A 21963-nucleotide genomic window follows, 5' to 3' on the forward strand; every position below is an offset into this window, starting at 1 on the left:
CCCTGAGCGTGTAAGGTTTGGGTCAGATTCTGGTCTCAGTAACTCTGCTCAGTTACTCCAGATTCACACCAGCGCTACTGAGATCAAAATCCTTCTAATAGTTTCCAAACAGGTTTACAACATACTGTGGACAGGCCTGAACCGTGTGGAGACGGAATTTTAAATGAGTTCGGTGAGCGTGCTGCGAAGCCCAGTGTGAACAGCAAACGGCATTGGATCAAAGTCACCAAGCCTCAAACTCCCCACCCCAATGGAAAGCAAGCTGGGTTACACAGGGCAACAGTTCCTTTCATTTGCCACTGCTTTGCTTTTCCCTTTCCGCCCCCTCGACAGCGTGAGTCGCCGTCAGACAGAGCTGTGATTCAAGGCCGTGCTGGGTGTCTATCACTCTCCGGTTTTGCTGTGGTTATGACAATAAACACGGAGAACGGACCGTTCTGGCAAGCCTCAAAGAGGGAATGACTTGGATTTTTTTTTTTTACCAGCCTTGACTCATTTCTCTTAGGCCTGATGGAAGAAATTGTGAAAGGTTTTTCAGAGATGCTGGACACACACAGCATCCATTGTTTTCGCTGGGCTTTGGATCAGGCCCTTGGGCTTTCAGAGGCTCAGGCTGAAAGGCAGTGTGGTCCAGGGGGGAGGGCACTGCAGCAGGACGCAAGAAAGCCATCTTCTAATCCCAGCCCTGCCAATTACCTTGTCCTGTCCTTCATCTATCTTGTCTATGTAGAGCAGGGCGTGTCCTGTCCTGGGTGTTTGTACAACACCTAGCACCACGGGCCCTGACCTTGGCTGGGGCTCTTAAAGTCCGTGTTTCTCAATGACTGGTCCGTGGACCAGCGCTGGTCCCTGAGATCTCCCTGACACAGTCTAGGAAGGCAGCAAGCCAGTCCCTGGGATCGAAAAGGTTGGGAAACACTGCCGTCTGTAATAACCCACACCTCTGAACACCAGGCCCCAAGTCTTCAGCTGAGATCTGATGGAGAAAGCGTCGTGGTTTGTCAGACTGGCCCAGGGAGCAATAAATAACTGACGAGAGGTAGGAACGATAATTAGATGGTGGAAGAGGCCAGGAAACCCCATACCGAGGATGTGGGCTCTGAGTGACCCAGGCAGAAAACGTGTGTTCGAATCTACAGCTCTGCTGTGTAAAACTGGACAAAAAGACATCACTCTCCCTTCCCAGGGCAGCGCTCATGGGGGCGTTTCCCTGTCATTCCACATGAGGTTACTTAAAACCAGGGGGTATTTCTGACGACCCAGCATTCTGCTGGGATGTGGGAACCACTTCCCTCGACTCTTTGGGCATATCTGCACGCCAGCCGGAGGCGTAATTTCCAGCGCGGGCAGATGCACGCTAACATGCTGAGAACAGACGTGTAGCTACGGCAGTGTGAGTGCTGGCTGCCTGAATACAGTCCTGCCCAGGGATCCTAGGCACTGACTTGGATAGCTAGCCCATCCCACCGCAGCTACACTTCTCCTTTTATCGTCTTAGCCCGATCAAAGCTGGCAGACGTACGTCTACCCAAACGGGAAATACACCCCCAGCTCCAATGTAGACATACCCTATGTCTGTCTAATCTATTGAGTTTACAAGCAGTTCAAAGCAAAACCACTGTCACTCCTCTAGGTTTATATGGAAACCCTCAGTCTTGGCTGGAGTCCACAATAACACCACGCTGAAGTTCAGCAGAGAACTCTCTATGGTTTCTCTCTGTTCAGCTTGGAAAAAAGAAAGAATCGGTTTATTGCTGAGTCTTGGAGGAGAAAAGGGGAGTGGATCCTCAGGGCTATCAGAGTCAGTAACAGAACCCAGGGGCTCCAAGGCATTGTCCCTCCATCTTTCTATCTCCATTTCACAGATGGGAAAAGTGAGAGGGACAGGCCTTGCCCAAATCCACTGAGCTGGTGCCAGTAATGGAACCCAGGAGTCCTGACTTGACAGGCCTGTGCATTAACCACTAGATGGCGTTGTCTCCCACATGACACATTGACTCTCCCACTAAGTTATGAATTCAGAAGTTCTATGTGACAGGCGGGGCTGGTAGGACCGCCTACTATCAAGGTTGCCCAACGCCTCCCATTATAAGACCCTGTTTTCAGTTGCATATCCCCTTGCCAAACTTTAACCATTTGGACAGAAATTTTCTATGCCAGGTATCTGCTTCAGGCTGAATCTTTTTGGAAAATCTCAATCAAACCAGTAGAAGCAGCAAAGAATCCTGTGGCACCTTATAGACTAACAGACGTTTTGCAGCATGAGCTTTCGTGGGTGAATACCCACTTCTTCGGATGCAAGAAGAAGACCTCACTTACCAATCAAACCAGTGTGGCCATATCCAAGAACAAGGCTAAGGACAAATACATTGTTTTGCCCACGTTAAAAAATTCTGGTGACCTTTTCTCCTTGATACTTTGGCACAGGGTCTTGCAATTTGGCAGAGGGATGGCCTGCGTGCCAGGGATTGCCTTTTGCTGACCATGTGAAAATCTGCCCAAATTTGGCCCAGTTATAAGCCTTTGAAAAAATCACAGTTCACACATGCTCAGTACAGACTTCTTAGATTTTAGTAGCTTAATTCCCTGAAGATTCTGCACAAACTGAGCATGCTCCAACCCTGGACTGAAAAAGACTCTCTCAGCAATTGCAGTTCTGGGCTTTTGTGAGCCAGGCCGGGTCTGTATCTGGACACTTGAACTGCAAGCAAGGAGCCTGTCTGTCCTGCAGCGTGGAGGAGGCGTGCCTGACACGAATGCATAGGGAACAAGAGCTGGCTCTGGGAAAGTGTGGGACAAAGGACAGACATAGATTGGGGCAAGAATTGGGGCGGGGGAGGGGAGGTGTCTGAGATTGGAGCTGGCCCGGGGACTGGGTAAGAGAGGGAGGCTGGGACTAGCTGGCCAAGAAAATTTTTGAGTGTTTGACTTTGCAACCTTAATAAAGTTCTTTGAACGTAGCTTGTATGTGAATTATATATGATGCTACTGACCAGCACCTGGCTCTGGAACTAGAGGACATTGAGGATGGTCTAAGAAGAAGTGGCTACAAAAGGGACCATGTAGGAGTTTCTACATATTACAAAATTTTAGGGGAACTCAGCGTGACTGAGCTTTGTGATATTTTCCTCATTTCCTCCCCCGCTGGTTCTTCTTCCCCCTCAGTATTTCCTCCTATGGGCATTAACCAGGCAGCCTGAAACTAGCTGCTTTCTTTCCTGCTCTGTGCAACCAGCCACCATTCAGCATCAGGACAAGACAAGTTAGCTCTTGTGATGCAGCTAGAGATGCCTGTTACCCTTGTGAAGTAGCTACAGCTAGAGAGAGGGACGGGCTCAACAAACTGCTTGTCCAAATCCCCCCTGATCTTTGGGGAAGGTAAGGTCCAAAGCCTAATTCAGCAGCTGTCTCAATGGGCTAACCCAAAAACCTGGCTCTGGACACCTCAGATCTTTCCATCTGAATCCAGGCTCTGAGGCTCATGCTTGACTCTAATGGCATCTCCCAATATATGCCCAGAACACTGCAAGCACCACCCTGCATCATCAATGGGGCCTCTTACCCGGCTCTGGAGCGATCGCACTTCTAGGGGATGACAGGGGAGTTCAGTTTCCATGACCCGTTTGATTCTAAGTCTCCCTGCTGAGACTGTCAGCAACAGGGCTGGTGGCCTGGGGGGATGTGGGTGCCCTGGGAACTTGACTGAGCTCACGTGGGTGTATGGGACTGAAGAAGGGAAGCCAGAAGTTTCAGGAGGGATCTAGTTTGAGGTGATACCTGCAGCTCAGGAGTGCAAGCTGGTGGCTATTGGTAACCCTGGCCTCTCCGCACGCTCAGTATAGATCTCTTTCCTACAGCTCTGCCTGCCTGCCACAGCACTTTGCTAATGAAACAGGGCAGCCTCGAGTCAAAGCAGCCATGGCCCCTTCCCAATCCAGTCTGAAGCGGCAACAACTCACAAACTCTATATGCCCCCTGCCCCACCGCACGCACCCACCAGAACCTCAAGCTGGCCTGGGAGGACTGGAGAGCCCCAGAGAAAGCAACAGGCCGCATGAGAGCTGCCTCTCGTCCACCCCCACTGAGCAGCAGGGACACAAGTGACGCGGGCCTGGGGCAGGGAGACCTGCAGTTCTCCCTCGGTCGATTGTTCCCAATGGCGTTTTAATCACAAGACACTCGTCACGTGGACGTAAAAACGTGGGGGCCTGTCTGCCTCATGGGCCGCCTCCAGGCTGCTGGGAGCTGGAGATACCCTGTGGCTTGCAGCCCACATTAATATTTCATACCTGCATACTCTCAGCAGCTCCGGGCGGCTGCAGGAGCTTGAATGCCACAAAACCGGTGCTTTCTCGCACCTATTTCCCTTTCCCCTGGCGAGCTCCCGGAGGAATGTGATGTGCAGCAAAGGCCAGTCCCATATCCCCCTTTCCCAGAACCTGTCCCTCCATCCCTCGCTGTCAGACCCAGGCAGGAGCGGGCTCGGCCCTCTGACCCATTTCTCGGTTGGAGCCACGGCAGGCGCGCCCTCCCAGGGCTCGCTCTAGCTGGCGAAACAGCAGCAGGTGGAGACGCGCTTTATGGCAACAGAGGAATCGTTAACCTGGCCCACAGCAATCCCAGCGGGTCAGGGCGCTGAATCACCGGGTGTGCGTGATGCCGGGGACGGTCTGCCTGGCCCCTGGCGACCCCAGCCCAGCTACGTGCCAGGAAGGGCGGCGTTATCAGGGTGGCAGGGCAAAGTCCAGCCTGCAGCCTCTGGGGCCGGGCAAAGCAAAAGTGGCAAACGCAGCTCCTCACCTGGGCTAGAGAGAGACAGGAGCCCTGAGCCCCAGCCCACACCTGCGCCCTCAGCTCATTAAAGCCAATGGGAGTGGAGCGGCCTCCTAGGAACAGGCCCCTGGAATGGAGCTCCAAGGAGAGGGGGGGGGAGGGGAGGAATAGCCCCCCCACACCTCGGCACTGGGTGCGTTTGTGGGGAAGGGGATAACAACCCTTCAATCCTGAGGAGAAGTGGAGGCAGGGGGCTCGTCCTCTCTGCAAGGAGAATATCCCCTTTTTCCCAAGGGAGCAGAGACAGGCAGCGCGTGAGAAGGGGGGCAAATGCCCCTTCAGCTGGCAGAAGAGGGGAGGCAGGTGGGGTGAGGGGGAGACTGGCAAGAACCCCTCCCCCACACACACAGCATGGAACAGGATGGGGGAGGGGATCGCGGCCCGTGCAGGGGGAGAAGTGAAGGGTGATGCTGTGGGTCCTGCTCCACCTGCTCCTTCCCTGAGGGAGGGAGGATCCACCTCACGGGGGGGGGCACAGAGTGTGGGGGGGACATTGAGGCTATTCTCCCCCAAGCCCCCACAGGAGAGCAAGGCTGGCTCCTGGCAAAGGGCAGGGAGCGCTGCCCTGTGGAACCTGGGACCCCACAGGGTTACCCTCCAAAGACAGGCAGAGACAAAGGGCAGCCCGGCCGGGGAAAGGCTCCCCCAGATCATGTGGGTGTCAGCCCGTGGGCAGAGTCCAGGCAGATGAACAGCTGCACATCGCTTTCCAAAAGATTCATCAGCCCGGCCCTGACGTTCCTCCCCCACCCGCCCGTCCCCACAAGGGGGTGACGGCAGAGTGTCCGTGACTTGACACACGCCCTGGGGCTCCTGGCCCCGGCCAGGCGGGGTGCTGGGAAGTCCAACAAACCAGCCAGTCATTCTCCAGAGCAGGGGAAACAGGCCGAGCTGGGGGTTCAAGTGAGGTGACAGGAAAGGCTCCCCCTGGTCCCAGCCCAGTGTCTTTGGGAGCTCTTGGCCTCCCCGCATCTCACTCCTTACTGCAAGGAGCTGGGCTGAGTGCCCTTTAAAGGCCCTGGGCTGGCAGCCTCAGCCTCGAAAGCCCCATCAATCACTGCCCAGGCTGCTAGGTCATGTCCCCAGGGGGACGGTGAGGAGTCCCTGAGCCACTTTGCCGCATTCCTCCAGGCTCTAGTCACGCAGCGGCGCCTCTGGGGAAGCGCCAGACTTTATTCCAGCAACAAACGAGGGGCCAGATCTGGACCGGGGAGGCGCGGCGCGCTCCTGACTCCTCCAAGCGCAGTCAGTGCTAGGAGCACCACTGGCCTTGACCGCTGCTGCACAGACCTGCTAGCCTTTTGCAAGGCCCCGCGAGGTGCCGGGCAGAATCAGGCCCAGGACTCCCCAGGGGGCTGCAGGCGCTCAGCACAGAGCTGCTGGAACGAGAAGTGCTGCCCCCCCCCACACACGGCTTGACATGGTTTCCATCATATACAGTTTAGTTCAGTGGCTCTCAGCCCCCCCACACACACACTGTACAAATGGTTTTGGAGAACCCTGCTCCAGCTCTTGTCAGTATCACTTGGCCAGTAGCCACACACACACTCCCCACCCCACCCCGACCCTGCAGCCACCCAGAGACACCCACGAGGCTCCTGTAGTGTCAGGAGCTGCCAGGATCTCTCCCCACTGCAGGTGGCCGGAGGAGACGCCGGCAGGGGCAGGCCCCACCTTAAAGCCCAAACCACAAAGTCGACTTACATGCAGAGGTGGCTGGAGAGCTGGAAGCCCCGGTCTGCCACTGGCCCGCCTGTGGGGCAGAGGAGGCGCATGGGTTGGCTTGGAGATCCCGGCCCCCAGGGTCAGCCCTGAGCTCGCTTCCTGCCTGCAGCGGCTGGGCAGGGCAGGGCTGCGTAGCAGGCGGCTGAGTGTGAATGTGCAGGAGTCCCGATGAGAAAGCAGGAAATTGAAATTAAAACCGCTCTCCGTTTCCTGCTCGATGCGGCAGCGAGCAGTCCAGGCTGTGCAGCTGCTCCTGCTGAGAGCCCCCAGGGCTAATGGAGGGCGGAGGGAGAAGCCAGCTGCTCAGAGGACCCGGCCCCCAGGGAGGTGGGGAGGAGCTAGACAGCGAAGCCACTGCCAGGAGCATCTTTGCGATGCAGGATAGAAAGGCTGCAGGATTAGCCCAGCCTGCCTCCAAGGGGCTGTCACTCCCCGCCCAGAGCTGGCCGTAGAACCCAGGCGTCCCGAGTCCCTGTCCCCTTCTGGACTATGAGAGCTCATTCCCTGCCCAGAGCCGGGGGTGAAACCCAGGGTTTGGGGCTAGAACTGGCTGGAAAAGTTCTTTAAGAGTTGCCAACATTTTTCAAAAGCGTGTCTGCTCTGCAGCATTCAGAATGGACCAACTCCCATTTAAAAAAAAACAAAAAAAACCAGAATTGTTACTGAACCTATTCTTGGCTTGCAGAAAACTCAGCTTTCAACACACAAAAACTTTTGAGAACTGTTTCTCTAATGGTTTGGTCACACAATGTTGCAAACAATGTCACAATTCTCCCCCCCCCCCCACACACAGACCCACCCCCCCACCCCCAAAGACAACAGCTTTCTGCAATTTTTTTCTTTTTTGTGGCAATTGTTTGGGGTGGGGGAGAAAAATGTGTTTGAAACTATCTGGCTAGTTCTAGTCCCAGCTGGGCACTCAGACTGCTCTATTAGCCACCACTTCCTCTCCGAGCTGGGCACAGAACCCAGGAGTCCTGACTCCCAGCCCCCTGCTCTAGCCTTCTGCCCTTTAAGTTAGTCCCTGTCACTTTTACTCAGCCTGTATTTTTTACAAGGCTCTAAGGACAACCCCCCTCACGTGTTCACTGTGGGGGTGAGCTCCTCAGCTGGTGTCGATACCACAGCTCCATCAGCCCTGGGAGTGGTGAGGGTCCCAGGGTGAAGAGAACAGGGTCCCCTGGAGGAATAGGGTGCCCCACCTGTAGGAGGCAAATGAGACCATGCAAGGCCCAGGGCCCAGGATGCTGCTGCTTGGGGCTGATCCTTTATCTGCCCCTCCCTTCTGGTCTCAGGGCTTCAGACAGGGATGCAGGAACCATGTGTAGAGTTGGGTTGCTGAGAGCCATTGAACCAAACTGTCAGCCCTGTCTGTGATGGACACCACGTCAAGCTACAGCCTAGTTACAGCCCCTCTGGCTTCAGGGAGAGTCTGCTGCTGGCACCATCGCCCCCATTCACACACCAGGGCAGACACCCCCTTGCATGGGAGAGCTGCTCCCCGGCCTATCCTTCAGGTGAAGCGAGCAGAACATGCAGAAATCTGGAAGCCTCCCACCACAGGACCCCCCTCGCCCTTTGCTCCCTGGCTGGCTATGCGCCATATTTAACCCTACCCTTGCGCTCAGAGCCCCTCTTTGGATCCATGGGGTTTTATCCATTTTATCCATAGAGGCCCCTTTGTTGTGGTGCTCTCAAGCCCTCTCCCCCTGCCGTGGGGCCAGGACTGGCCCCGTTGAACTCAATGGGAGGCTGGGAGCAGCCCGCTGAGGCCCATAGGCACCGCCTCTATCGCATGTTGTGGGATCAGGCAGTAGCTAAGAAGAGGGCAGCCATATACCACATGTAATGAGGCACCCACCAGCCAGGCAGACCACAGAAAGGGGGTGATTCTGGGCAGGGTGCAGGGCACCATCCAATGTAGTACCCCACATGCCTCCTCGTGGGTGAGGCCAAGGGAGTACCAGCAAACACAGCTTTAGGGCATGGTATTTCCTAGGGGACAGAGACCCACTAGCATCCCCCAGCTACCTCCTCCCAGCCCCATCCTTCATCTCTCTTACTCTGGCCTCCCTGCTCTGCCTAGCCCGATTCCTGACCTCTTCCCTGCCACGCACCCCACTTTCACATCCCTCCTTAAAGCCTGCCTCTCCTTTATTATTAGTTATATTACAGTAGCACCAGAGGGCTCCAACCGGGATCAGACAGCCCTTCCCCAAAGAGCTTCTGTTCCAAATGGATAACGGGGTCAAAAGCTGGGTGGGGAAACAGAGGCACGGCAGGGGGCAGCCACGTGCCCAACGCCTCACACAAAACAGCCTTACTGACTCCCAGCCCAGTGTTCTGTGCATTGAGCAGCACTGTCTGCCCCACACTACCACAGCCCTCCCCACTCCTGGCTGGTGTTCATTTGACTAGTTTAGACCAGTGGTTCTAAACCACCAGTACATGTACCCCGGGGGTGCGCAGAGATCTTCCAGGGGGTACCTCAACTCATCTCAATAGTTGCCTTGTTTTACAACAGGCTACATGAAAAGCACTAGTGAAGTCAGCACAAACGACAGTCTCATACAGACAATGACGTGTTTATACTGCTCTGTACACCATACACTGAAATGTAAGTACAAGATTTATAGTCTAATCCATACATTTTATAATTATATGGTAAACATGAGGAAGTCAGCCATTTCTCAGAACTAGTGGCTGTGACACTTGTATTTTTATGTCCAGTTCTGTAAGCTAGTCATTTTTAAGTGAGGTGAAACTTGGGGGTACACAAGACAAATCAGACTCCTGAAGAGGGTACAGTAATCTGGAAAGGTTGAGAGCCGCTTAGACGCTTTGTCAGAAGGGAGATGGCCCATCTGGTTGTAAAACACAGACACATTTATGTCTCTGTCACACCCACAACTTAACAAGCATGACCAAGTCCTGTGGGCCCCTCTCTGGCCCCCAGAGGGAGCCACACACACCGTGCTCATTAGGGCTTCATTACAGAAACAAAGCTGCAAAAAAGCAGGGGTGGGAGTTCCCTATTCCCCGGGCTCCTGGCCCTGTCTCCAGCAGCGCCTCTGGGTTTTTATAGGTGCATAAACTTTAAGGCGGTTGTTTACAGAGTCGGGGGGAGGGACTTTTCCTTTGTCTGCTTATTTGCATAGGTTACGGAGTGGTTACTTGCATAGGTTACGGGGCGGGGTGGGTGTGTTATATTTGTGTAAGACTCGGCGGTGTGTGTTTCTGAATGTCTGACCCCGCCCCTCCCCTCCCCGGGGGAGACCCCGCCACGTGCTTCCCAGAGATGCAGAATGCAGGGCCAGGAAATAGACTTACAGCTTGTGGATAAATCTGTCCCTGAAATCCTCTTCTGAGCTCCATTAGCCCTTCCACCCCAGCAGGGCGAACCTTCCTCGGCCCCGGGGCTGCTGCTACCGCCCCGGCAGCGGGGAGGCGGGTAACCTCCTGCAGGTGGGGGCAATCACCGGGGAGTGGAAACACAGAGCGGAGGCTGGCTGGCAAATCAGGTGATCCGAGATCTCCTCTTTATGACCATATCAAAGGCAGGGAGAGCAGAGTGTAGGGGCCTGGGCTGTGCTGAGCCAGACAAAGCCTGGGCATCTCATTCATTTCCTGGCTGGGGTTTCCCTAACTCCACAAGCAGCTAGAGAAAATGCCCCCTTTAATGCCCACCCCACTGGTTACTCAAGTGTAAGCGGTAGGGGAGGGAGAGCATCTGTCTCTGAGCAGTGCACCCGGTACCTTCCTGGGTGCTGCCAAAATAACATTGGTCCTTCCACCAGCTGAGCCCTGGAGTCAAGCATGGTCGTGGGGAACTCCTGGACAGATGTAGGGGGCAGAGCACACCCCTAAGCAAGCAACTGATGTGCACAAACCTTACACCTGCTTGGTTACAAGTATGGGACCCTTGTGCAAATCCACCTGAGCATTTTAATAGCAACCAAACAATAGCTCCAAAGAGAACTAAAGGCAGCACAGCGGGTTGTTCAGAGGAGTCCATATGTTAAAGCGTCTCCCTTGCAGCTGTCTCTCTTCTCCTGCTTCCCCCTCTCCCCCCCCCCCCAATTGAGAGGAAGCGAGAATCCCTCTCACCCAGACTGTGTAAGCAAAAGTGGTACTTGGGCCCCTGGCTCTTTGCCCAGGGGGAGGTGCGCTGAAGGAGGCAGCAGTGCCCGCAGCTATGCAAGAAGGGCAAGGAGAGGAGGAAAGGAGTTGGTGGAGGCACCCCCAGCCTCCCACCCCTCCGCTATCACGCATGCCCTTTCCCCATCCTAGTACAAGGGATCCTTGCACCAGACCAAGATTAGGCTGACAAGGGACAATCTGCTATTGCTGAGCCCCGCTCGCATAGGTACAAGTTAGGGCAATAGCCCCATCGCACCTCAGGGCACCCACAGCTCCTTTCACAGCACAGAGCCTCCTGCAGCCACCTTGGGGCTTCTAGGAGGGAGGTTTGTGTTTCCCCAAACATCTAAACCCCTTTTTCCCCCTCCGGTTTTTATTATTTTATTTTTTAAAAGTAAGCCTGGGGTGGCACGTTGTGTTTCTCAGGCTGAGTCCTCTTTCATGCTAGGAGTTGAGGGTTGGTGCTGGCTGCTGTTTCTGCAGCTCCAGAATCCGCATCAGAACCAGGCAGGTGAGGCCCAGGAAAAGCAGCCACAGAAAAAGCCAGTAGTACTGGGGCAGAAAGACCCACGGCCGGGGGATCTCTTTCTCAGATGCTAGGGACCTGCCAAGAATGAGATTAGGACATTTATCATCCCAAGGCGCAGAGCAGATGGATAGACTTCACACCCCACCCCCCGGAACACCAAGCAGCCGGCCACAGGGTACAAAAGCAGGGGTTACTTCCAGCTGGTATTTAAATAGACCACATGCCTGTCTTGCTACTCCTATAGAAGTACACCTAAGCTTACGGTATATGAAAGATATTGGAAGAAGTTCTTTTCGCCTGTTCTTCTGACCTGTACAGGACCTGCTGTGAAGTCAGTTGTGCCGTTTCCCTTAGCAGTTGGTGTGGGTCTCACAGCACCAAGAGAACAAGATTTTAAGGAATATGACAAGACAACTGTACAAGGGCCCAATTGTCAAAAGGGATGGAGGGGCTAGGATAGGACCTGACACTGCTTTTAATTCTGTTTTTGAAACTGACTAGATTTCAGGCTGTCATCTGCATCCCTTTAATTTCTTCTTTTCTCTCTCTCTCAAATGTTTGAAATGCAAAGCATCTCCTGTGGTCAGAGATGCACATCCATGCAGGAATTTCTCTGTATACAGTACGTCATGCACATGCAGGAATTTCTCTGTATACAGTACGTCTCTGTATACATCTGTATACAGCCCGACAGTACGTCATGGGGGAAGGGCTCTGGAGGCCAAGGGGAGGGGCTCGGCACTATGTGGGTCTGAGATGGCATTAGCTCACCTCTGACTAAGCTGCTCCAGCTCCTCCGTCAGCCCGCCGCTGTCTGATGCCCCATCAGGTTCCTCTTTCATGGGCTTGCTGGTGCTTCCCCTTCTCCACAGCTCCGGCTCGCTCCTGGGGAGGAAACGCAGCAGGGATGTGTTACCACGAGTGTCCCTGCCCCTCCCCCAGCCTCAGAGGCCAGTGGTCCATCCAGTGCAGGATACCCTCTCTGGCCTCCACTGACATCAGATGGAAAACTTCAGAGGAAAACTGAAGCCCAGAGCACATTGAGGTGTGTGGCACAGCCCCATCAGGGCAAGAGCTCCCTCCTGACCCCAGGAGGGATCTGGTCTGACGGAGCACTTAACACACCCTTACCCTTCTGCGTAGCGGCCTCTGTCCCCCTCACACTCAGTTCTGTCTGCCTGTGGATGGCTTCGGTGCAAGGAGTTGGAGGAGTCTGAGCGCAGGATGAAGTATCCATCGGTGGAGTCCTCCTGGAGGCAGCAGGTTTCCCTGGGGAGGAGAGGTGATCCAGTGACGCCCTGGGCTGACCAGCCTCTGCCAGTGTGTGAGAGTGGAGGGCTCTGGCCTCCCCGCATGTCCCTACATCTATTGTTAACGATCACACGTTACCTCTCGGTGCTAGGACTGCTCTCCCACGTCACCTTGGGTGCCTCCCCCTCCGGCGCTCGCCCACTTTCGGGGCTGGGAAACAGCTGCAGACAAAACCCAAGGGACAGCGTGAGCGAACCAGAACAGGAGAGGAGCCCAGAGCTATGCATGCACGGGGTGTCTAGGAGGGGCGGGTGGGAGTGGCCGGGCAGGAACGCATAGCTGTGTGACATGCCAATACAACTGGTGTCTGTGTGTACGTGTGGGAGTGTCAGGGAGGAGCACGTGGGCTGCGTGACAGTACGTGGCAGTGAGCCTGCGAGCTTGTCCAGTCTGAGCGTTCATGAACAAGCATGCAGTGGGCTGATGGTACAGTATCCATCGGTGGAGTCCTCCTGGAGGCAGCAGGTTTCCCTGGGGAGGAGAGGGGATCCAGTGACACCCTGGGCTGACCAGCCTCTGCCCATGTATGAGAGTGGAGGGCTCTGGCCTCCCCGCATGTCCCTACATCTGTTGTTAATGATCACACGTTATCCCTCTGTGCTGGCCTGTGATGTGACAGTGCCCAGAAGTACAAGTTGAGCAGGCACAATCCCATGCACGCAGGGCCGGCTCCAGACCCCAGCGTGCCAAGCAGGCGCGTGGGGCGGCATTGTCCTGGCAGGGCGGCATTTGGCTCCGGCGGACCTTCCGCAGTCATGCCCGCGGGAGGTCCACTGGAGCCTGGGATGAGCGGACCTGCCGCAGGCATGACTGCGGATGCTCCACCGGAGCCGTGGGACCACGGGACCGTCCGCAGGCACTTCTGCTTGGGGCGGTGGAATTTCTAGAGCCGCCCCTGCATGCACGGCTTTGCCCCAGCCGGCGTGCAGCGGGATTCCTTACCGTGAGCTGTTTGGGAATGACTGCGATGCTGATTCTCCGACGTGCTGATGCCTGGGATGGAGGGAGGGGAAGCTCAGTTAGTGCCGAGTCCCCCTTGTTCTGCTCCAGGCAGCCAAATGGACCAGGGGCGCTAACTCCCCCATAGGGCACAGCTCCCACTCAAGGGTCCTGCCAGCCTTGTCCCCCCGCCACCCTCTCCTTAACTCCCCCCTGCTTGCCAGCGGGAGTGGCACTGCATTATTGGGCGGGAGGGGGATGTCACCCGTACCATCCCCGATGCTGTGGGTGCAAGAGTCGGTCCAGGCCAACCCTCCTCTGGGCTCACTGTGGGGCCACTAATGGGCCTTGGATTTTCAGCTGCAAGGGCAAAGCTTGCCCTACCCCCAAGAGAAGATCAAAGGCCAGGCAGAGGCCCATGACCATCCCCCACACCTACAACCTCAGGAAAGGCTTTGTAATTGCCCTACTCTACCTCCCTACACTAACCCGTGGAAGCTGCCATCCAGCCTGGGCCTGGCCCAGTGCCTGTCACCACCACCACCCCCACCCCCAACCTCGAGCTGCAGGGGAAAATCGCTGTTATGTTCAAACTGTTGCCAGAGAACCACGTCCTTCTAGCCAAGTCTCTGCCTCTCACTCTGGATACTGGAGCTGGACAGCCCTGCCTGAGACGCGGCCATGGAGCGGTGGGCAGGGGGCTGGGACAGAGGCTGGGGACAGGGGCACTCGTTACCTGCTGGAACGTTCGCATCAGGGGCGGTTTCAGTCTCTGCTCACCGTCATCTATGGAGACAAAGGGGTGGGGGTGGCTCCAGAGGTGGCCTGATAGCTTCTCACGCCTTGGGCAACTAGCTCCATCTTCCCACCCACATACCAACCACCCAGGCCTGCTCAGTGCCCCGCTCTCCTCCTGAGCTCTGTAGACTTGCCGCCTCCCCAGTGGCTTATTGCCCAGCGGAGAAGCTCAATGTGGACGGAGCAGGGACAGACATCAGGCTGTTGTCCCAAAGGTCCGTTTGGTAACTCGCAAGGCAGAGAGCTGCTCAGCCAGGGAATCCGAGAGCCTCCCACACAAGGGCCTGGGGAGTGGAAGTGGAGGAGGAGACAGCAGCTGCATCGCACCCCCTGCCTCTGGGCCACGAGGCCTGTAGCACTGACCCCACATGCTGCTGCATTCCCAGCTGTGCTACCTGCCTGCCTGCTGCGGCCAGGATTGGGGACTCGCAGGCACTCAGAGCTGGAGGTCAAAGTTAGGCCCCGCGATAGGACCCTTCTGTGATTTAGGCATCCGGCCCTGTGACTGCAGCCAACAGCTGTAACCAGTGGCAGGTGGATGCCAGGGACCAGGTGGACTCCTGGTGCAAGGGGGTGGGGGGGCAAATGACTCTAGCATGTGCCTCCCTTGGCTGAAATGGACTCAGACCACACAGGCTGTTGGGGACCAAGTGACCCGACCAAGGCCACACACTGAGTCAGTGGCAGTGCCAGGAACAGAACCCAGGAGTCCGTATGTCCAGCCTTGCGCTTTAACCATTAGGCAATGCTCCCTTCCCGGCACCTGTGCCCACCGCACCCCTGTTCTCAGCCAGCTGCCGGTTGCGGGAGTTCTGCTGGATCAGCCGCTTCATTTCCTCCAGCTCCGTGTGCTCCCGCAAGTGATGCCTCTTCAGGTTCTCCACATGCTGCACCATCACCTCTGCCGCCCGGCTCATCCGCGCCTCCTGGGGCAGAGAGGGGAGAGCAGGATCAGGCCGCCAGGCAGAGCCAGTGCTACAAAGCCTGAGCCAACCTCCCCAGGGAGACCGGGGCAGCAGCCACCCCTTTTGGTTCTATTCAGGTTCTTAGACCATGCCCATCACCATGGCGTAAGGGCACAGACTTTAATGAGAGCAGACCTGTTAGCCAACCAACAGAGCCCAAAGCAGTGCTGTTCAAACAGCCCGAAGGCCTCCCAGGGGCTTCCTTCTCCCCTTGGCACTCCCCATCCCCGGCTCCTTGAACGTGAGCATCCACCGCTGCATCGTCATCTTGAGGACTCCCAAGTGCTTCCCGTGGGCCAGCTGATGTTCAGATTAGCCCCTTCCTGCTTCCCCAACAGCCAGGGGCAGAGGAAGGCAGGATTCCATTACCCTGGCCCGCTGGATTCAGGCACGAGGAGGATCTGGGACCCAGGAGTGAGCAGCAGGAAGACAAAGCGAGGTGGGAGCTGGGGCAGGAGCCAGGAGGATGCGAGGTAACAGGCCAGCTGGTACCTGGTTAGCATCTGCCCCCGGGCTGGCCAGTCTAGGAGAAGAGCTGTCACTAATGCCGGCTAGCCTAGGGGTGGATCTGCCGGCTAGCTGAGGAGGGTGGGGACCAGGGTCCGTGGAGCCAGCCCAAGAGCAGGTTCTGTAGAGCTCAGCATGTGAGTGCTCTGGGTTGGCCTCGTGGCGCTGAACCTCCCTGCTCCCGGGGGTCAATGCAGCCTTGGTCCCCTGTACCACGCTCTCCATCGATGGGGCTTCCACTACTGGGCTGGGGGAGCTGCCTGGACACCCTTCCACCCTGGGCTCTTGGAGCTGCTGGACCCACCTGATGGACGGCCCCCAGCTTCTCTGCCGCGCTCGTCGCCCGCTCAACAGACCCCGCCAGCACCGTCAGGCTTTGCTGCAACTGCCCGACCAGCTCCTTGCGCTTGGGGTCGATGCAGGACAGGCTCAGCCTCTGTGGGGGGGAACCAACAGCAGCTCTGCATGATCTGCACAGGAACCAGGCCCCTCCCTCGCTGGACTAGAATAGCGGCAGCCCAGGAGATGCCCCAGCCAGGCTAGGACACCACGTCCAGCCAGTTCCGCACCAACAGCCCAGCTGTTCATCCAGTGCTGGTGGATGCGGCCAGAGGAGAGCCTCATGTCCCCTATCCATGGAACAGGACAGCCCGGGCAGCAGCAGGACCAGCTCCTGCCACTGAGCCAGATCACTGCTAAGGCCAGCGGGAGTCACCACAGCTGCAGTGGAAGCTCAACAATTCACAGCAGCTGAGAACCTGCCCCAGCGGGACGTCCTCGGGTGGCAGCGTTCAAGCCTCTCTGCTGAAGTTGCCAATGTTGAAGGAAGGTGCTAGGATGCGGACAACTCGCCAGTAGAAACTGAGCTGGGATCCACAGGCTAAATCGCACACCGTCCGCCAAAGAGCCAGTGAACTGCGCTTGGCATTGGGCGAGGCGGGATTCGAACCAACAGCCTTGAAGCGAAAGGCTTGGGATCCCATTGCCAGTGGCATGAGCCAGCCAACTCCCCACGCCGGAGATGACTCCCTCTGCCCTGGAACGCACTAGCGGCCACATCTGAAGCCAGGGCGATCCGGAGTGCAGGACAAGACAGTGATGGCCATGCAGGAGTCAGCACCTCTCCCAGTGAAAGAAACACCCCCCAGGGGGAGCCTTAAAATTGCCAAGAGAATCTGCGTCATCAGCACCTGCGGGGCAATGAGTGACCTCACCTGCTCCCCACTTGGGAGACTGTTCAACAGGGCTGGGATCAGATCAAAATCGAGCTCCGGGCTGTCCATGGGGCACATGCAGCCAGGATCACCCTGCCCAGGAAGGTGCCTGGAACCCAGCCCCACTGACCTGCAGCGCTGCCCGGCACTCCTCCAGCTCCTGCTGAATGTTCTCCTCTGCCACGTCCCGCACCCGCTCCTCCACCTGCACCCGCCGCCGCAGGGTGAACATGTCACAGCGGAAGGCCAGTGCTAAGTGCGTGAACGCTGCCTACAGAGGGGAGAACAGGGCAGGGATCAGAGGTCATCTCTGACCCACGTCCACAAAAGACAGGGACACCATCTGTGACCAGGAGCGGGGCAGAGCTGGGCAGGTGTTTCTGGGCACAGGGAATAGGTTTGGTTGGATTCCTTTGGTAGAACGAGGGGAAGCCGCTTCTCCCATTTCACCCCAGCCCGTTTCCGGGTGCGTCCCTCAATCCCACCGACTCCTCCTGGACAGCTCCACCCCTCAGCGCTTACCCCTCCTGCTCTGCTCCAGCTGGCAACGGGAAGCACAGCCCACTCTGTTCTACATGTGCCCGACTGTAGTCTCACAATGGTGGGTTTACACTGGGGTAAAGGGAGAGGGGAATGGGGCCCTTTAACCAGCACATCAGTGCAGCTAGGACTGCTCACACAGCTGGGATCCTGGACCGCGTGTGCATTGCTGGAAGTGTGGTCTTCTAAGGTCTAACGGGCGGGGGGAGGTCCTCTGAGCTAGCTGCTGAGCACTGGAAGCCCTGCTGGAGCTGGCAGCTCCTCCCCTGCAGAGAGCACAAGCCAGAGAGACACTCATCCTCATTAACCGGGACCTGAGCAGCTGCCAACTGGGAAGCAAAGCCCCAGACTGCCCTGGCACTCAGGAGACAGGGATCTTCCTCGTCTACTAATTTAGTGGTGCCTTTTGCAAGGCTCAGAGCACTTGATAGCATTACCAAGTACTGTCCGCGTGCACAGAAGGATCACTTCATTTAGGACTAAAATGCAGCCAGCTCGGGGCTGGAACTCAGCAGTAGTTTAAATGTGTGCGTCAAGGCCACTGTTTGGAGGAGGGGAAGTGAAGCATTTCTGTCTGTGGTTGAACGGCTAGGGGAATTCAGGTAAGAACAAAAGGAGAAAGAATGAGCTTGTGGTTTTGGGCCAAGACGGCGAGTCAGGAACTCTAGGTTCTGTTCCTGGCTCTGGGACCCTGGGCAGGTTGCTTCCCCTCTTGTGCCTCACTTTCCCCGTCTGTAAAATATAGACCACCCAACCCTTGGTGTGTCTACTGAGATTGTGAATTGGTGAGCCTGCAAAAAATGGGGTTTCCTGGATCAGCGCAACTCCAACAGCCTTCAAATGGCCGTAATAACCAATTCTGGTCACTGCTGGATTTGACCTGTGACCTAGAGGTGAGCATTGCTAAACTTCAGCACCACTCTGGCCAGTGGCCTCCTATACCGGCCTGATGTCCCGAATGCTGGCACTGACCCAAGGGGGCTGTTCCAGGCTGTAACTCTATTTCACGCAGCACACGGGGACCCTGGTTTAACCCATTCACTGTCGCCATTGGCCTCATGAGAATGCACCAAACAGTCTGGGTTGGAGGGGGGATGCACGAGGCAGCCCGGGTGATGAAAGCCCCTACACGCGGCTAGAGGGGACAGTCCTCGGGTGCATCGGTCTCTCATTGCCATGGCTGATCGGCTGAAGGGCAGAGCTTACCTCCACGTCCTGCTCGGTTAAAGCCACTCTGCAAAGGAAGAGCACACGTGGCCGTCAGTGATACAGGTGACTCAGTGACGCGTAACACCCAGCATTTACATCCTAACACCCAGTCAGCGCCCATGGCCTGGCAGTGCCCAGCAGGTGGAGGGCAGTTCCCAGACGTGCTCTTTTCCTCTGGGGCATGGTTTGCCAATGAGCCCTATGCACCCTGTGTCCCCAGAGAGTCTAGCGCAGCCCAGGAGTGAGTAGAACCAGGTGCACTCAGGGGAGCTGGGCGTGGTTCAGGATACACAGGTCAGGGGCTGGCTTGACAGAAGTTCTGCGTTTACACACACAGCAAGTGCCAGTCAGGAAAGCGTCCCCAGGCCTACCAGTGGGTGGCCAGACTTGCCCTGGAGGGACCCCCTTCTAGGGCTGAGGGAGGACTCTTTCCTTGGCCTCTCTGCTGAGTGTTGGGGCAGGAGCAGAGCTGGCTGGGACATTTGCACCTCAGTGTCGTATCGCGGAGATGATTCAGTTGTGTGTCCCCTCAGGAAGGTTTTTGGGGACTGGGAAAGAGGAACAGAGAGTGGTTGACATTATAGCTGTGCGGTTAGGACCCCAGCCTGCAAGCAGGGCTGGTTCCAGGGTTTTTGCCGCCCCAAGCAGAAAATAAGCCGTGATTGCAAGCTGCGGGAGCTCTACCGCCGCCACTTCAATCTTCAGCGGCTGGTCCTTCACTCCGAGAGGGACCGAGGGACCCGGCGCTGAATTGCTGCCCAAGAGCCCGACATGCCACCCCTTCCCTGTGGCCGCCCCAAGCACCTGCTTGCTGGGCTGGTGCCTGGAGCCGGCCCTGCCTGCAAGGTCACGTTCACATGCCAGCGCTGCCTGATTTGGAGCCGTCTGGGAAGAACTCAATCAGGCACTGCAGGGACCTGAACCTGGGTCCCCCCGCCCCATCCCTGGCCAGGGCTGTATCCAGCAAGCTATAAAGGGACTGATGCGGACGCACCTCACCCCTGCCACAATCCTGTCTCCACAAGAGGGCTCCAAAGGTTTGGGTTTCATTCCAACTAGAACGAGTTGAAAACCCTCTGAAAGAGACCAGCCAGCCACCTCCTGCAATTCATGCCCATCGTGGGAACCTGTCTGCTGGGAACATCTCGCCCCAGGGCCAAACTGCCCTGAAATGGGGACTGCTCAGTCATAGCCAACCCAGGGCCTGATTCTGCCTCCTGTGGGATATGAGCAACTCCCATCTGCTGCGGGAGGAGAAGGGGGTCCCTGCGCTGGATTTGAACCAGCAACCCAGAGGTGAAAGGATGTGTACCCCATAGCCACCTTGGCTAGACTTATGGCCGCCTGCACAAGACCCACCCAGCCACCAGCTCGCTGTTGCCTTCACCTACAGCTTGAAACCTTCCAGTGTCCTGGGCACGCAGCAGACTTTAACCCCAGAGGAGGAGGAAGGGCAGGAGTCCTACCTGTGCAGGCCCAGCCGCTCCAGCACCGAGAGCTCAGGCAGAGAGTTCAGCAGCGGGTCCTCGGGAGGGTCAGGATCTGGGGAGGAAAAGGGCCACAGTTAACCCAGAGAGCACGACAGGAGGGAGGAGAAACAGTAACTCCCTGGCGGTCTCTATGGGACCAGGTCACTCAGTGTCTGTGCACGCTGCAATCAGGGGACGTGACCAGAGCTTGGGTGCCGGAGTAGTGAGACCGCGGCAGCCAGGGCTTCAGCGCAGGATGTACCAGCCTACCCTGGATGCTGGGTAATTCCAGGGGCAGCCAGCCTGCATCAAAGCCCACACTACCACAGCCTCACTGCTACTGGTATTCATGCCGGCTAGAGTAGTGCTTGCTCTAGCATGTCTGCACAGGCTGCACTTATCTCCCCACCCCCCACTGCAGCATGGACAGACCCTAAGGACCACAGTAGTTTAGGCACTGGCCTGGGACTCAAGAGACCCAGGTTCAGTTCCCTGCTCTACCACCGACTCCCCATCTGGCCCTGGATTTGTCGTTTAGCCTCTCAGTGCGTCAGTTCCCCCATCTGTACCATGGGGATAACAGCCCTGCCCTGCCCCACCATGGGGATAAAGACGGAGGTGCTCTGATGCTATGGTAACAATGGGACAAAAGCCCTGCCTCAGCGGAGATGCTATGGTAACGGAGGCCGTGGAAGTATCCTAAATTGCAAAGCAGCCCCAGGTAGCAAATTACTCAGCGGCGGATGGAGAAGGGTCCATCCGTTCACAACACTGGGACAGATTCCACCCTCCCTTGGTGAGGGTCACGCTTGGCTTCCACTCCTCAATGGCCCGGCCACTGGCTAACAGCTGGTGAGATGTCACAGCCAAGAGCTCCGAGACCATGGTGCACATTGGCTCCCACACAAGGGCGGGCCCCAAGCCCAGGATGCCCCATTCAGACAAGTAGTACCCCCTCCAAAGCTTGTCGAAGCTCCTCTCCTCTGACTCTCTTCCATAGCCCATTCCCCTTCTTCTCAAGGCAACAGGATCCTCCAGCCAACTGATCCCACCTCCCTCCCTCCCTCCGGGTCCAGGGGGCTTTCTGGATCTGGGGGATGGCCCCATTGTGGCGGAGGGAGAAGGGGTGCTGGCAGTTGGGGGCATAGCCTGTCCTCCTCACTGAAACTATCCCTAAGTGTGAGACTCCTTTCCCAAGCTTTGTCTGGACTCTGAGTTCCCCCTGTGTGGCCCCTCTCACATCTGATCTCTTCTTACCCAAAGATTATCCCACCCAACAACCGGTGCTAATCCTAATCCAGTTAGGATCATGCTATATCAGGCACTGTGTGCAGAGGCCTCGCTCCGGACCAGGGAGCAGAGAGCCTCTGATGACGCAGCCTCGGGTCCCACCATGCTTGGAAACGCCGCATGAGATGATTTTCTTTCACGTGCGTATGTACCCAGGACCCAGAGGGGATGCAGGGAGAAAGCAACAAAGGCCTGGCAGGATTGACCCCCAAGGAAGGAATTCAAGAATCCAGGCAGGTAGCTTGGTCAAAAGCCCCATGAATGCCGGGGTGGGGCCAGAATGGTGTGGTTTGGGGCACCTTGGAAACTCAACCCGCTCTTCCGGCTCAGAGGGGTTCAATCCATGCCCCAAGAGACACCTTTAAACACCCGCATTTGTTCCAAGCACAGAAAACTGGGTGGGCAAAGGGGAGAGTTATTGGGCAGAGGGTGGTCCTTCACTGGGTGGGAGCTGTGGATTAATCCACCCCCTGCCTTAAAGAGGGAGGTGGGGG

General features: G+C 56.8%; 2 protein-coding genes across 12 annotated transcripts in view; both read right to left on the minus strand.

Moving 5' to 3' along the window:
- LOC123369068 (F-actin-monooxygenase MICAL1-like) overlaps window positions 1-6817 on the minus strand; it is a 43691-nt gene extending 36874 nt beyond the window's left edge. The window contains exon 1 of the mRNA XM_045014434.1: window positions 6538-6817. The gene's annotated coding sequence lies outside the window, so the exon portion shown is untranslated. The remainder of the gene's footprint in view (window positions 1-6537) is intronic.
- A 3092-nt stretch (window positions 6818-9909) lies between these two features.
- Window positions 9910-21963, minus strand: part of LOC123369424 (inositol 1,4,5-triphosphate receptor associated 2-like) — a 31180-nt gene continuing 19126 nt past the window's right edge. For all 11 annotated transcript variants that reach the window (XM_045015008.1, XM_045015005.1, XM_045015003.1 and 8 more), the window contains 11 exons: window positions 20177-20252; window positions 18708-18735; window positions 17092-17232; window positions 16052-16183; window positions 15054-15201; window positions 14214-14263; window positions 13481-13531; window positions 12617-12699; window positions 12359-12496; window positions 11999-12112; window positions 9910-11302 (listed from right to left, as the gene is read on the minus strand). In XM_045015008.1, coding sequence (XP_044870943.1) covers window positions 11143-11302; window positions 11999-12112; window positions 12359-12496; window positions 12617-12699; window positions 13481-13531; window positions 14214-14263; window positions 15054-15201; window positions 16052-16183; window positions 17092-17232; window positions 18708-18735; window positions 20177-20252 — 1121 coding nt within the window. In that variant the 3' untranslated portion in view covers window positions 9910-11142. The remainder of the gene's footprint in view (window positions 11303-11998; window positions 12113-12358; window positions 12497-12616; window positions 12700-13480; window positions 13532-14213; window positions 14264-15053; window positions 15202-16051; window positions 16184-17091; window positions 17233-18707; window positions 18736-20176; window positions 20253-21963) is intronic.

This window comes from Mauremys mutica, chromosome 4 (assembly GCF_020497125.1).
Source record: "Mauremys mutica isolate MM-2020 ecotype Southern chromosome 4, ASM2049712v1, whole genome shotgun sequence".
In the NCBI taxonomy this organism is placed as follows: Eukaryota; Metazoa; Chordata; order Testudines; family Geoemydidae; genus Mauremys; species Mauremys mutica.